Genomic DNA, 12,298 nt, shown 5'->3' with positions numbered 1-12,298 from the left:
CCTTTTTCATGTTTTCCACTCCCTCCAGGGTGTCCACTCTGTTATAAATCCTGGTATCATCTGCAAAAAGGCAAAGCTTTCCTTCTAACCCTTCAGCAATATTGTTTACAAACACAATGAACAGAATAGGCTCCAGCATCGATTCTTGAGGCACTTCACTACTCACCTCTCCTTCCTCCGAGCAAATTCCATTACCACCACCCTCTGAATTCTGTCTGTCAACCAGTTTCTAATACAGTTCACCACTTTAGGTCCTAACTTCAGCCATTCAAGTTTAAGAGCCTCCTATGAGGAACTATGTCAAAAGCTTTGCTGAAATCTAAGTAAATTAAATCTAGCACACTTCCTTGATCTAATTCTCTGGTCAAAAAGGAAATTTTATGTTATAAGTTTAAAAAAAAAAAAAAATCAGTCAATTCAGAATTTATGCAGATTATGAGCTCCTTTTGACACAGATAATTTTGTAAAAATCTCATGAAGCATTTTATCTGTGTTTACAGTCAAACAACGGATAAAGACAGACTATCAGACTGAGTATCTAAGATATAATTTTGATATTATCTGTATTCTCTTCCAATATCATCCCAACTGTTTTTTCAGTTGATGGTGAAAGCTATTGAAGCAATATACATTCAGGTACAATAAGTATTTTTCTGTTCCTGGAGGACTCAATCTGAATTTGTACCCGAGACAAAGGAAAATTAAGTGATTATCCAAATTAAACTATTAGTGTCCCCCAATACTATACTAACTAATGAGAGAGCTCAGTGCAGTTTCTGAGAAACAGGGTATTACCACAACAAATGTTCATACCTATGATTTCAGAAAGTAGAACAGTTTTCAGGAAAAGGTAACAAGAGCAATGTCTAGTTAGGAAACTAATGTACTCTTATCAGTATCAATTGTGATAATGTAAATCTCAATTTCAAGTTTGATAAATTTCACATACCTCTTTCTGTGGACTGGGCACAATAGTGTTATCATGAAGAGTACCATCAGTGGAAGAGATATATGTCAACCTACTTATGCCAGGACTTGAATGGGATGATTGAAAAGGTAAAGTATCACCACAAGCAGATGTTTGAAAAGAAGATGGAGCACTAACACAGTCACCAAAAACTCTGGAAGAAAACAAAATTAGTATTTGTTATCTACAAGCTTATGTCTGTTACCATGGTAAGTCAACCTGTTTGTTACAAGCAAACTTGGCCTTATAAGCATCTGATATTTAGTGAAAGCCCTCATTGTGATCCATTGATATACAGTATTCTAAAATTATCTGGTAATAAGCAAAACTTTCCCCAGTTGTCCAGGAAAAAGTTGCATACCTGTAACAGAAGATCTCCATAGACAGCAGGATAAAACTACACACACATGGGAAATATCATCTGATGACAGATACAATGAGGTGGCTTTTCTGATCAAGCTTGTAACTTCCTTTACTCCAACCACCTTCTAGTCTATTACAGAGCTTAAGTTTCAATTCTCCTGAATGAAGAGACCCGGGGGGGGGGAGGGGGGGAGTTTTATCCTACTGCCTACAGAAATCCCTTTAACAGATGATGAAAACTGCTGATCTATAGCAATGATTAAATAGTACCTCTCTTATATTTCACAAATACCTTTAACAATTCAATGCAGAATACACAGGGTTTAAAGCAGGTTAAAACCACAGGCTCGCAAAGTATTAAAAAAGTTTTAAAAAAGCAGCTCGCAACTTTGTAAGCATGTGCAGACCATCTACAGCAGGGGTGCCAAAGTACCCTCCTCGAGGGCCACAATCCAGTCGGGTTTTCAGGATTTCCCCAATGAATATGCATGAGATCTATTAGCATACAATGAAAGCAGTGCTGGCAAATAGATCTCATGCATATTCATTGAGGAAATCCTGAAAACCCGACTGGATTGCGGCCCTCGAAGAGGGATTTTGACACCTCTGATCTACAGACAAAGAAGATGGTCTGCGCATGCTTCAGGATTACTCACTAGCGATCACCCCCATTTGCATACTGACCTGTTCAGAATTCATAGGCCTGCTGCGGATCGCCCATGGATCGGGCAGGTTAGTGAATCTAGTCCTAAATTTCCAGCACCAATCTGTGATGAGAATTACAACTCCAGAGATGCCTACCAACGCCTAAGGCTACTTCTGGCATTAAACAAGGTTTCACGGGTGGAGACCTGCCCGAAGGGGCGGGGAAGACCAGGGCTTCTTAGGAGGGACAAACCTTGACAAAGTAGTGGGGGGAAAAAATGACCCCCCGGTCTGGAATCCCGAAAAGTTACAGGTGACCCGGGGGACGAAGAATCACTCAAGGGTACCCGGCGAGTCTTGCAGGCAGGGCCTTGAGAAACGAGGGGACGCTCAGGCTGGTCAGACCGAGACTGGGTCGAGACCGAGGTCAGAGGCGTCAAAGTCGGGACCAGTTGGCTCACCACCGAGGAAAGCTGCGTAAGAATAGCCTTAAGCATGTCCTCGAACATGGGCACCGAGACCAAAGGTGGTTGGGGCTTAGGTGCAGGCATGCGCTCCTTCGGGGGCGACCTCGAGGAAGAATATTCCCTACGTGAGGAGGCACGCTTAGAGTGATTTATTGAAGATGCCGATGAGGCGGCACTGGCATGAGACTCGGAAGTAGGCTTCTTTGCCAGTACATCTGAGGAGAAAAGAAGAAACTTACCTGAGGCCGGAGTAACAGGAGGGGCCGAGGCCGGAGCCTTCGAGGCTTCAGCGGAGGACTTCGAGGCTGAAGCACCCAACGAGGGCACCGAGGCCGAGCTCGAGGCCTGTCCCGCAGAATCCATGGGGCTAAAGAGTTGGAGAATCTTGGCCACCCTCCGAAGAGCCCGCGGTTGCAAAGTCACACAACGGGGGCACAACTCAGCGCAGTGCTCTGCACCCAGGCACTCCACACACCAACGATGAGGGTCGGTGATGGAGATAACCCGGTTGCACTTAGTACAGTTTTTAAACCCGGAACAAGGCCGGGACATAATAAAAAAAAAGACGGCTGTGGCCCCGCGAGGCCAGGTGGCCAGAGAAAGACCGGGAACCCGGTCAAAAAAGTACGAACCGAAAAACAAAAGAAAAGAAGAAAAAAAAAAAAAACAGACGCGAGCACAGCGACTCAAAAGAAACTAATCAAACAAACCGCGGTGCAAGAGGGACAATGATATCGCGCTTAACAAGGAAGCAGTGCTGCTGGCTCCGCGGAAAACAGAGAACTGAGGACACGCTGAGGAGATGCATGCCCTAGACCGGGCGGGAGGGGCACGCGCGCATGCGCGGACCAATCGCAAGCTTGAAGGTCTTCAAGCAAATCTGCTTGCGAAAACGTCCGCTAGGGTGACGTCACCCACACGTAGATAATATGCTGCCTGCTTGTCCTGTGATAACAGTGGATACCCTAAAACACAGGATTTATAACAGGATTTTCCCTACTTTAGTCACCCTGTGCCACAGGCACTAGGATTTAATTAGAATTAATATAAGTCTTACCCTTATTCCTGTGAAGAGGAAGAGGAAATAAGCTTTAACAGAGGAAATAGAAGGGTTTATTTTTTTAAGTAAGAAACAGGGAGGAGGAGAAGAGAGATTAAGCAGATATAATGCTGAAAAACAGTGAAAAGAACAGAATATGAAATTCTGAGTAACTTAGCTTTTAGAAGTTCACAGGGAAGTCTTGTTCACATCACAGTTCAAGATATTGAAGGGAATTGACTTAGTAGAGAAAGAAAGATTGTTCACCCTCTCCAAGGTGAAGAGAACGAGAGGGCACTCGCTAAAGTTAAAAGGGAACAGATTCCATACAAATGTAAGGAAGTTCTTCTTCACCCAGAGAGTGGTAGAAATCTGAAACGTTTTTCCAGAGGCTGTCATAGGGGAAAGCACCCTTCGGAGATTCAAGAAAAGGTTGGATAAGTTCCTGCTGGAACAGAATATACGTAGGTAAAGCTAGACTCAAATAGGGCACTGGTCTTTGACCTAAAGGCCACCGCGTGAGCAGACTACTGGGCATGATGGACCACTGGTCTGATCCAGCAGTGGCAAATCTTATGTTCTTATGTTTTCACCTCAAAGGACCTTGGACTCTCTGCAAGAACAGAAACAAATAAAGCATGTCCACACATCGCTCCAAGAAAGGATGCAAAACCCTGCCAATGTCAGGTAGATTCAATATCTCTGGACTGCAGCATCTCTTAAACAGAGCTCTCAAGCTAACCAGCCTTCTCTAAATGAACCCAGAATACATATCTTGCTAGACTGCTATCTGCTAGAGAGAGAAATACTAGATGGCTGAGGACCCTTTTACGAGGTTATATCAAATGAATTGTACTTTGTCTGCATCTGCTGGTAGAACACAATCCGACATCTGTACAGGTCTAAAGAGAAAAGAATATATTTTCCTGTAGATTTTAGTTTCTTTGGATGTAAAATCGCCTTGAACCATTTTGGTATAGTGTGATTAATAAGTTGTATATTAGATTAGATTATTAGATTTATCAAACATTTTATATCAAACCGACAATTTCCACTATATTAATATGCAAATTGCTTAGCATGATTACCTTAATGTTTATCCTCAAAACTTAAATTTCTTTACTTCTTTAAGATACCATAAAAGGGACAAGCCGACTAGGCAGCTTGAATCATGAGATTTTTGCTATCAGCATTAACATTACTCTCTGGTTCAATTAATTTGTAATTCATCCATGGCTCACAAAGCTATTTTGCAAACTATAAATGTATACATATTTTAATCACTATGCAACACATTAAGTTGAAAGCTTACCCTAATGCTGTAGCCATTTCAATAACCTGACTAGGAGAGGAGTGAATCAGTGGTGAAGTTGAGGGCCTAAAGCTGCACTGTTCATCCTCTGGGCAGTTTACATGTTCAGGAAATTTACATTCCGGCAGTGCTGTTAATAAAAACACAATTAGTACATCATGAAAACAATCTAGTATTTTAAAATTTAAAGTGAAATCTTACTTACCAACATTTTCTGGTAAAAATAAAGAACACGACTGCTTTTCAAAACTGACATGTTTTGCATTAGATGAAATAGCTTCATACTTGTGCTTTTCAGAGTTTTCAAAATTCTCATCTTTCCTTTTACATGACTCTGGCAACATTTTTGAATTTGGACCACTAATTAATGAGATAGTGCTGCTTTTTCTTGTACACATGTTATCAACTGAAGCTGGAATGGACTGAACAAATGATGAATTTTCTGAACCAGTATCATATAATGAATTACTTGAATTTTCTTTTCCCAGTGGTAGATGCTCCATTTTTTCACTGGCACATGAGAATTTTGACTTACTGTTCTCCCAAGAACTTCTGTTCTTATTCAATTGTTTTAATGAAGATGATTGAATTTCAGAGGCATCTTTTACACATTCTTCATACTTTGTATCTGATGACCTTCGATGTATTTTATTATTTGTGCCAAGATCACTGAAACATTCTTTCATGCTGATAGCTCTCCCATTGGACTTTCCATCGAGTTCCTTTTCCTTAAGTGTCAGAACATTTGTGGCAATGCTACAAAGAGTATTTTCAATGGCTTGATCATCAGAAATTATTTTTGAGTATTCAGTGCCATTTGAAATTTTGCCCTCTTCTATTGAAGAAACCACTTGAAGCCCAGGAATATTTTTACATATTTGTGATTTTGAATCCAGGAGCACACTGTCATCTGGTATCTTGAAGTATGTAGAATTAAGCACACCTATTGTAATGGGATGTTGCAGGGTCTGCTTTTGTAGTGAAGACAGATCATAAGTAAAATCCTGGATAGAATCTCCATTTATCGTAAAGCTTTGATGTTCTACTTCCTGATTATCACAATCTGTCTTTTTTAAATATCTTTCCATGTCAAAGCTCTTAAGTGCCTGGCTCTTTTCTAGAGAGCTTGAAAAAATCTGGTTCATAAGAATAGTATCCATTTCATGACTAAAGTCAAGCGTTTTTTTCCTATTTTTATTTGAAAGAGCCATAATCATGGCAGCTAACTGGGAAGGGTCAGCACTAACTGAAGCATTTGCTAAAGCAGAAGCAATTGTGCTTATACTTAGCATAGATTCTGTGCCCTGTGTTTGTTCCATTTCAACTGGTTTTCTTACATCAAAATGTTCCTGAAGGAGGGAAAGAGCTCAATTAGTATATCACTCAAGTTTAACAAATAATTTTTCAACACTTAGGGCTAGATTCACTAACCTTCCAATCCATGTCCGATCCTTGGACGATTGGAGGCAGGCCGTCTGATTCACCAACCCATCTTCATGGAATTGGGGCAATCAGAGGCATGCCCCCCATCTGATAACACGGATCACTGCGTAGCAATCCCGACGCATGCACAGACTATCTACTTTGCCTGTAGATAGTCTGCGCATATGTTTGCTGTCTGGTTTTGGGTTGGTTTTTTTTTTTACACTGGCCCCGACTCTCTGCTGCCCTTCCCTGCATTGCAAGCCCGTGGTTTTATCCCGCAGGTTTAAAGAGAGTTAAAACCATGGGCTCACACTGCAGGAAGGATGGCAAAGAGCAGGTCGCGGCATTGAGTAGGAGAGCCGGGAAGTCAGAGAGAAGAGAGTCGGGGAGCCAGAAAGCAGGTTTATTTCAGGGTTGCAGGGCTGGCAGGAAAGGACGCAAGCGACTGGTCCCCAGCAGTCGCTTCTTTTTGATCAGCCAGCCCAGTTGGTGTTCAAGATTTTTGTTTAGTGAATCGCTGCCTGTCTACTTTGCATGCCGTTTCCCCTCATTTGCATGCACGGATCAGAATCGGATCAGCACAGAGGTTAGTGAATCAGTCGGAGGAAAATTGGGTCGCAAACCAATCGGTACACGATAAGTTTGCTTAATGAATCTAGCCCTTAATATACATTGATAAATTGAGAAGGCACCTTTCTAAACAAATTACACATAAAACCCGAGTGGTTGTAATTTAATTAGCAGCAACTGACAAGCATTGCCAAAATCTGAGGTGCCAATTCAAATTCAGACTTGAAAGACAACCACAAATTAAACAATCTTGGCAAAAAATCATTTTTATTTTATTTATTAATTCATGTGAAGATACTTACCTGTAGCAAGTGCTCTCCAAGGACAGCAGGCATATATTGTCACATGTTGCTGACGCAATCCATAAAATAGGCACTACCAAGTGCACCTCACACAGTGCCATTGCCTTCCTGCTCAACGTTGGCTTGCAGGACTAACAGTTCAGTAACAAAGCTAAGAAGCCAATAAGGGGAGGTGCGCATGTTGTGAGAATATGCGCTTGCTGTCCTCTGAGAACACTAGCTACAGGTAAGTTTCTTTACTTTCTCTGAGGCCAAGCAGGCATGGTATTCAAACATGTTGAACTCCCCAAGTTGCCAGGATCATGACTCTGGACAAGTATAACATAAGAATATAAACATAACATAAAATCAACCTATAGACCGCATAACCATGAGGATCTATGCAGTTTACAAAAGATTATATTAGAAGAACAACTTTATTTTTTATACTGCCATCACCAGCAGTTCTAGGTGGTTTACATAAAAGAAAATTGGACAATCAGTGAAAAATACAATTGTATAAAAAATACAGTTACAGCTTTGAAAACCCACCTAATTCAGGTAATAAATTTGTCAGATTGGTCTTAACTAATTTCCGAAAGGAGCAATAAGACAAGGCTTGATGGATACATTCACCTAACCAAGTTTGCAGTTTGCCTGCCTGAAATGCGGGCGTCCTATCCAGGAACATCTTATATCGACAAGGTTTTAAATTAGGGTAGGTACATAAGTGAGAACTTCGAGTAACCCTCAATTGAACTCAGAAAAATTAGTTACCCAAGAACTAGAAAACAAATAGGTCTTTAGATGCCTTCTGAAATCCAAGTAGGAAGCAGATACAGAAAGTAATTGCTTAAAATCTTTATCCCAAACAGCGGCTTGATATGAAAGCACACGTTCATGGTATCTTTTAAACTTACAGCCATTAACTGAAGGGTAGGTTAAAAAACGCGTAAACTTCACGAGAATGTTTTTGGTTAGAGACCATGAATATATCCATCAGATAGGAAAGAGCCTGCCAGTCCCTATTTGAAGAGCAGGGCTTTACGGTGCCGCAGCGGCGCTTTATTTACCTGACTTTGTTGATGGTCAAACGTACAATTTTACAATATTGGGTTCAGGCGGGGTCTATTCCCTTGGACAGTTGGCTCCATCAGATGATTGAGCTGGCACGTTTCAAACTTTGCTATTATAAACGTTCCTCCAACCCTGAGGTGCTGGCTTATCTGGCTCTTTGGAGGGTGTTCCTGCAGTTACCTCTGGTTCTCCGGCGTGGGGTGGGATGAGAGGGGGGGTCGGTATGACTGGGGCGTATGAGAGGGGTTTGACTATCTGGTTGACTGCTCTGTGTTGGTTGGTATGTGTGTTCTTTCTTCTGTGGGATATTCTCGGGGTGGGATGGACCATTTTCCAAAATTTCTGAGGCTCACAGAAGAGGCGGGCTGTTTTTCTCATTGGATTATCCTGTGTTTTAGTGGTTTATCTTGCACTTTTGTTGCTGCATGTTCTGCCTCTGTACTGCTTGCCAGTATTTGCAATTTTGTTCTGTATTCTTGGACACATGCTTGTTTCTCTTGTGGTCTCTTTAATAAAAATGATGTTCAAAAAAAAAGATAGGAAAGAGCCTGTCCTATTCTGATTCTTTAATAGATACAACCAAACTTAAAAATAACACGGGCCTCTATAGGTAGCCAGTGAAATTCACGATAGAAGGGAGTTATGATTTTTTTTTAGACCATAGATTAGTCTCACCACTATGTTCTGTATGAGTCGTATTCTGGAATTATTCTTCTTTACTCCTGCTAAATAGACAATGTTGCAATAATCTAGGTGCCGTAACATTGGAATAGCCTTACTGGGCCAGACCAATGGTCCATCAAGCCCAGTAGTTCGTTCTCACGGTGGCCAATCCAGGTCCCTAGTACCTGGCCAAAACCCAAGGAGTAGCAACATTCCATATTACCGATCCAGGGTAAGCAGTGGCTTCCCCCCCATGTCTTTTTCAATAGAAGACTATGGACTTTTCCTCCAGAAAATTGTCCAAACCTTTCCTAAAACCAGCTACGCTATCCGCTTTTACCAGAACCTCTGGCAATGCGTTCCAGAGCTTAACTACTCTCTGAGTGAAAAAAAAAAATTCCTCCTATTGGTTTTTAAAGTATTCCCTTGTAACTTCAAATATCTCCTAGTCTTTGTAATTTTTGACAGAGTGAAAAATTGATCCACTTGTACCTGTTCTATTCCACTCAGGATTTTGTAGACTTCAATCATATCTCCTCTCAGCTGTCTCTTTTCCAAGCTGAAGAGCCCTAACCTTTTAAGTCTATCCCCATACGAGGGGAGTTCCATCCCCTTTATCATTTTGGTCGCTCTTCTTTGAACCTTTTCAAGCATCGCTATATCTTTCTTGAGATAAGGATACCAGAATGCAATACTCCAGATGAGGTCGCACCATGGAGTGATACAGGGGCATCATAACATTTTTAGTCTTGTTAACCATCCCTTTTTAAATAATTCCTAGCATCCTGTTTGCTTTTTTGAAGCTGCCGCACATTGGGCGGAAGGTTTCATCGTATTATGATGATCCCAGCAAACCCAAGAGTGTTGAACAGAAAATTGGTAATCTGGAAATAAAAAGATTCTGAACAATGCCATATCAAAACTGACCGTCTCTTCTGGAGTTCTGTTCCAAACAGTAGTAACAAGTAAAGGTATGGACTGGAAACGAAGTAGCAGCTTTGCAAATATCCTAAATAGATGCAGAGCAAATATGACCTACCAGGGCAGTCATAGTTGAGACACTGTTGGCTGTTACACATCCCTGTAGTGTAAGCCCAGCTTGAGTAAATGTGAAGAGGATACAATTCATAAACCAAATAGAAATGGTTCTTTTGGTAGCAGGAACTCCTAATCTGTTAGGGTGAAAAACCACAAACTGCTGAGAGGATCCTCTATGAGATTTAGTCTGGTCCATGTAGTATGCCAGAGTACATTTTAAGTCTAAGATATGAAGAGCTGCCTCTCCAGGATGCAAATGCAGTTTTGGAAAGAAAACAGGCAGTACTATGGACTGGCTGAGGCGGAATTCTGAGACAACTTTAAATAGAAATTTCGGATGAGGAGGTAGAATCTTATGTAGGGAGCATCAGACACAAGCGCTTCAAAGTTCACCCACACAGCATGCAGACATGGGGGCTATGAGGAAAACAACTTTCCAGGCGAGAGTTTTAAGAGAGCAAATTGCAAGTGGCTCAAAGGGAGACTTCATAAGAATATATAGTACCATTTAACATCCCAGGCCTTGGGGAGAGGTTTGATAGGTGGTTTGGTGTGGTAAAGTCCTTTCATGAATCTGGATACCAAGCAATTAACAAAGGTTGGTTTCTTGTCCAAGGGAAAAATGACACACTGATAGCACCGAGATATAATCAAACTGAATTGTTTAGACCAGAGTTAGAAAGGTGAAAAGGTAATCCAGGATGGACCGAAGTGGACATTTTCAATGAGTCTCTAGAATCGGGACTGGTACCAGAGGATTGGAGAAGGGTGGATGTGGTCCCTCTCCACAAAAGTGGAAGTAAGGAAAAAGTAGGGAATTACAAGCTGGCAAGTCTGACTTCTGTGGTAAGCAAATTAATGGAAACACTTTTAAAACAGGAAAGTGTCGAAGTAATGGTATATTTCATTCTTTCAGTTCTTATTCAATTTTAGATCTTAATCTTAACAATTAGAGTTTCTACTGGAAATGATGCATTAATAGCATTTTCTTTTTTAGGCTTACATTTTATGTTCATTCTGAACCGAGTCGAGCTCCTTTGGAAGATGACCTAGTATATAAACTGAAGATTAAATTAGATTAGATTACAGGAAGCAACATGGATTCACTAGAGGTAGGTCTTGTCAGACAAATCTGATTAATTTCTTTGACTAGGTGACCAGAGAATTGGATAGAGGATGTGCGCTAGATGTGGTGTATTTAGATTTTAGCAAAGCCTTTGATAGTGTTCCACACAGGTATCTGATAAATAAACTGAGTACTCTTGGGATGGGTCCCAAAAAGTGACAGACTGGGTTAGGAACTGGTTGAGTGGAAAGTGACAGAGGGCAGTGATCAATGTAGATCGCTCTGAGGAAAGGGATGTTAACAGTGGTGTGCCTCAAGGTTCTGTTCTTGGGCCTGTTCTTTTTAACATTTTTATAAATGATATTGCTGAAGGGTTGTCAGGTAAGATTTGCCTCTTTGCGAATGATAACAAAATCTGCAATAGAGTAGACACGCCAGATGATGTGAATGACATGAAGACTTGGTGAAGCTTGAAGAATGGTCTGAAATTTGGCAGCTAAAATTAATACTAAGAAATGCAAGGTCATGCATTTGGGATGCAAAAACCCGAGGGAATGGTACAGTTTAGGGGGTGAAGAACTTATGTGCATGATGGAAGTGCGGGACTTGGGTGTGATTGTATGTGATGATCTTAATGTGGCCAAACAGATTGAAAAGGTGACGGCGAAAGCTAGAAGGATGCTAGGTTACATAGAGATAGGTATGGCCAGTAGGAAAAAGGAGGTACTGATGCCTCTGTATAAGACTCTGGTGAGTCCTCATTTAGAATATTGTGTACAATTCTGGAGGCCGCACCTTTAGAAATATATAAAAAGGATGGAGTTGGTCCAGAGGAAGGCTACTAAAATGATGCATGGTCTTCGTGATAAGGCGCATGGGAACAGACTTAAAGATCTCAATCTGTATACTTTGGAGGAAAGGCGGGAGAGGGGGAGATATAATAGAGATGTTTAAATATCTAAGTAATATAAATATGCATGAGTCGAGCCTCTTTCATCTGAAAGGAAACTCTGCAATGAGAGGGCATAGGATGAAGTTAAGAGGTGATAGGCTCGGAGTAATCTGAGGAAATACTTTTTTACGGAAAGGGTGGTAAATGCATGAAACAGTCTCCCAGAAGAGGTGGTGTTAATAGAGACTGTCTCTGAATTCAAGAGAGCCTAGGATAGGCAAGTAGGATCTCTCCAGAGAGAGAAAGATAATGGTTACTCTGGATGGGCAGATTAAATGGGCCATTTGGTCTTTATCTGCCGTCATGTTTCTATGTGACAGGTTCCAGTGAATTGTGTACAAAAAAAAAAATCTCATTCACTTGAAGTGGTAATAGCACTGAGTGTAAGGTTTTCTAGATGCTTCAATGACAGCAGATATGGCAGTCAAGAGGC

The 12,298-nt window shown here is 41.2% G+C and overlaps 1 protein-coding gene across 6 annotated transcripts in view; it reads right to left on the bottom strand.

Annotated features, from left to right (window-relative positions):
• The window catches only part of CEP192 (centrosomal protein 192), a 402,896-nt gene that overhangs the window by 233,566 nt on the left and 157,032 nt on the right, over positions 1-12,298 (bottom strand). For all 6 annotated transcript variants that reach the window (XM_033934141.1, XM_033934142.1, XM_033934138.1 and 3 more), the window contains 3 exons: positions 4,999-6,142; positions 4,794-4,923; positions 950-1,121 (listed from right to left, as the gene is read on the bottom strand). In XM_033934141.1, the coding sequence (XP_033790032.1) occupies positions 950-1,121; positions 4,794-4,923; positions 4,999-6,142 (1,446 nt within the window). The remainder of the gene's footprint in view (positions 1-949; positions 1,122-4,793; positions 4,924-4,998; positions 6,143-12,298) is intronic.

The sequence above is a fragment of the Geotrypetes seraphini genome, chromosome 2, assembly GCF_902459505.1.
Source record: "Geotrypetes seraphini chromosome 2, aGeoSer1.1, whole genome shotgun sequence".
NCBI lineage: Eukaryota > Metazoa > Chordata > Amphibia > Gymnophiona > Dermophiidae > Geotrypetes > Geotrypetes seraphini.
This window is presented reverse-complemented; position numbering and strand designations above follow the sequence as displayed.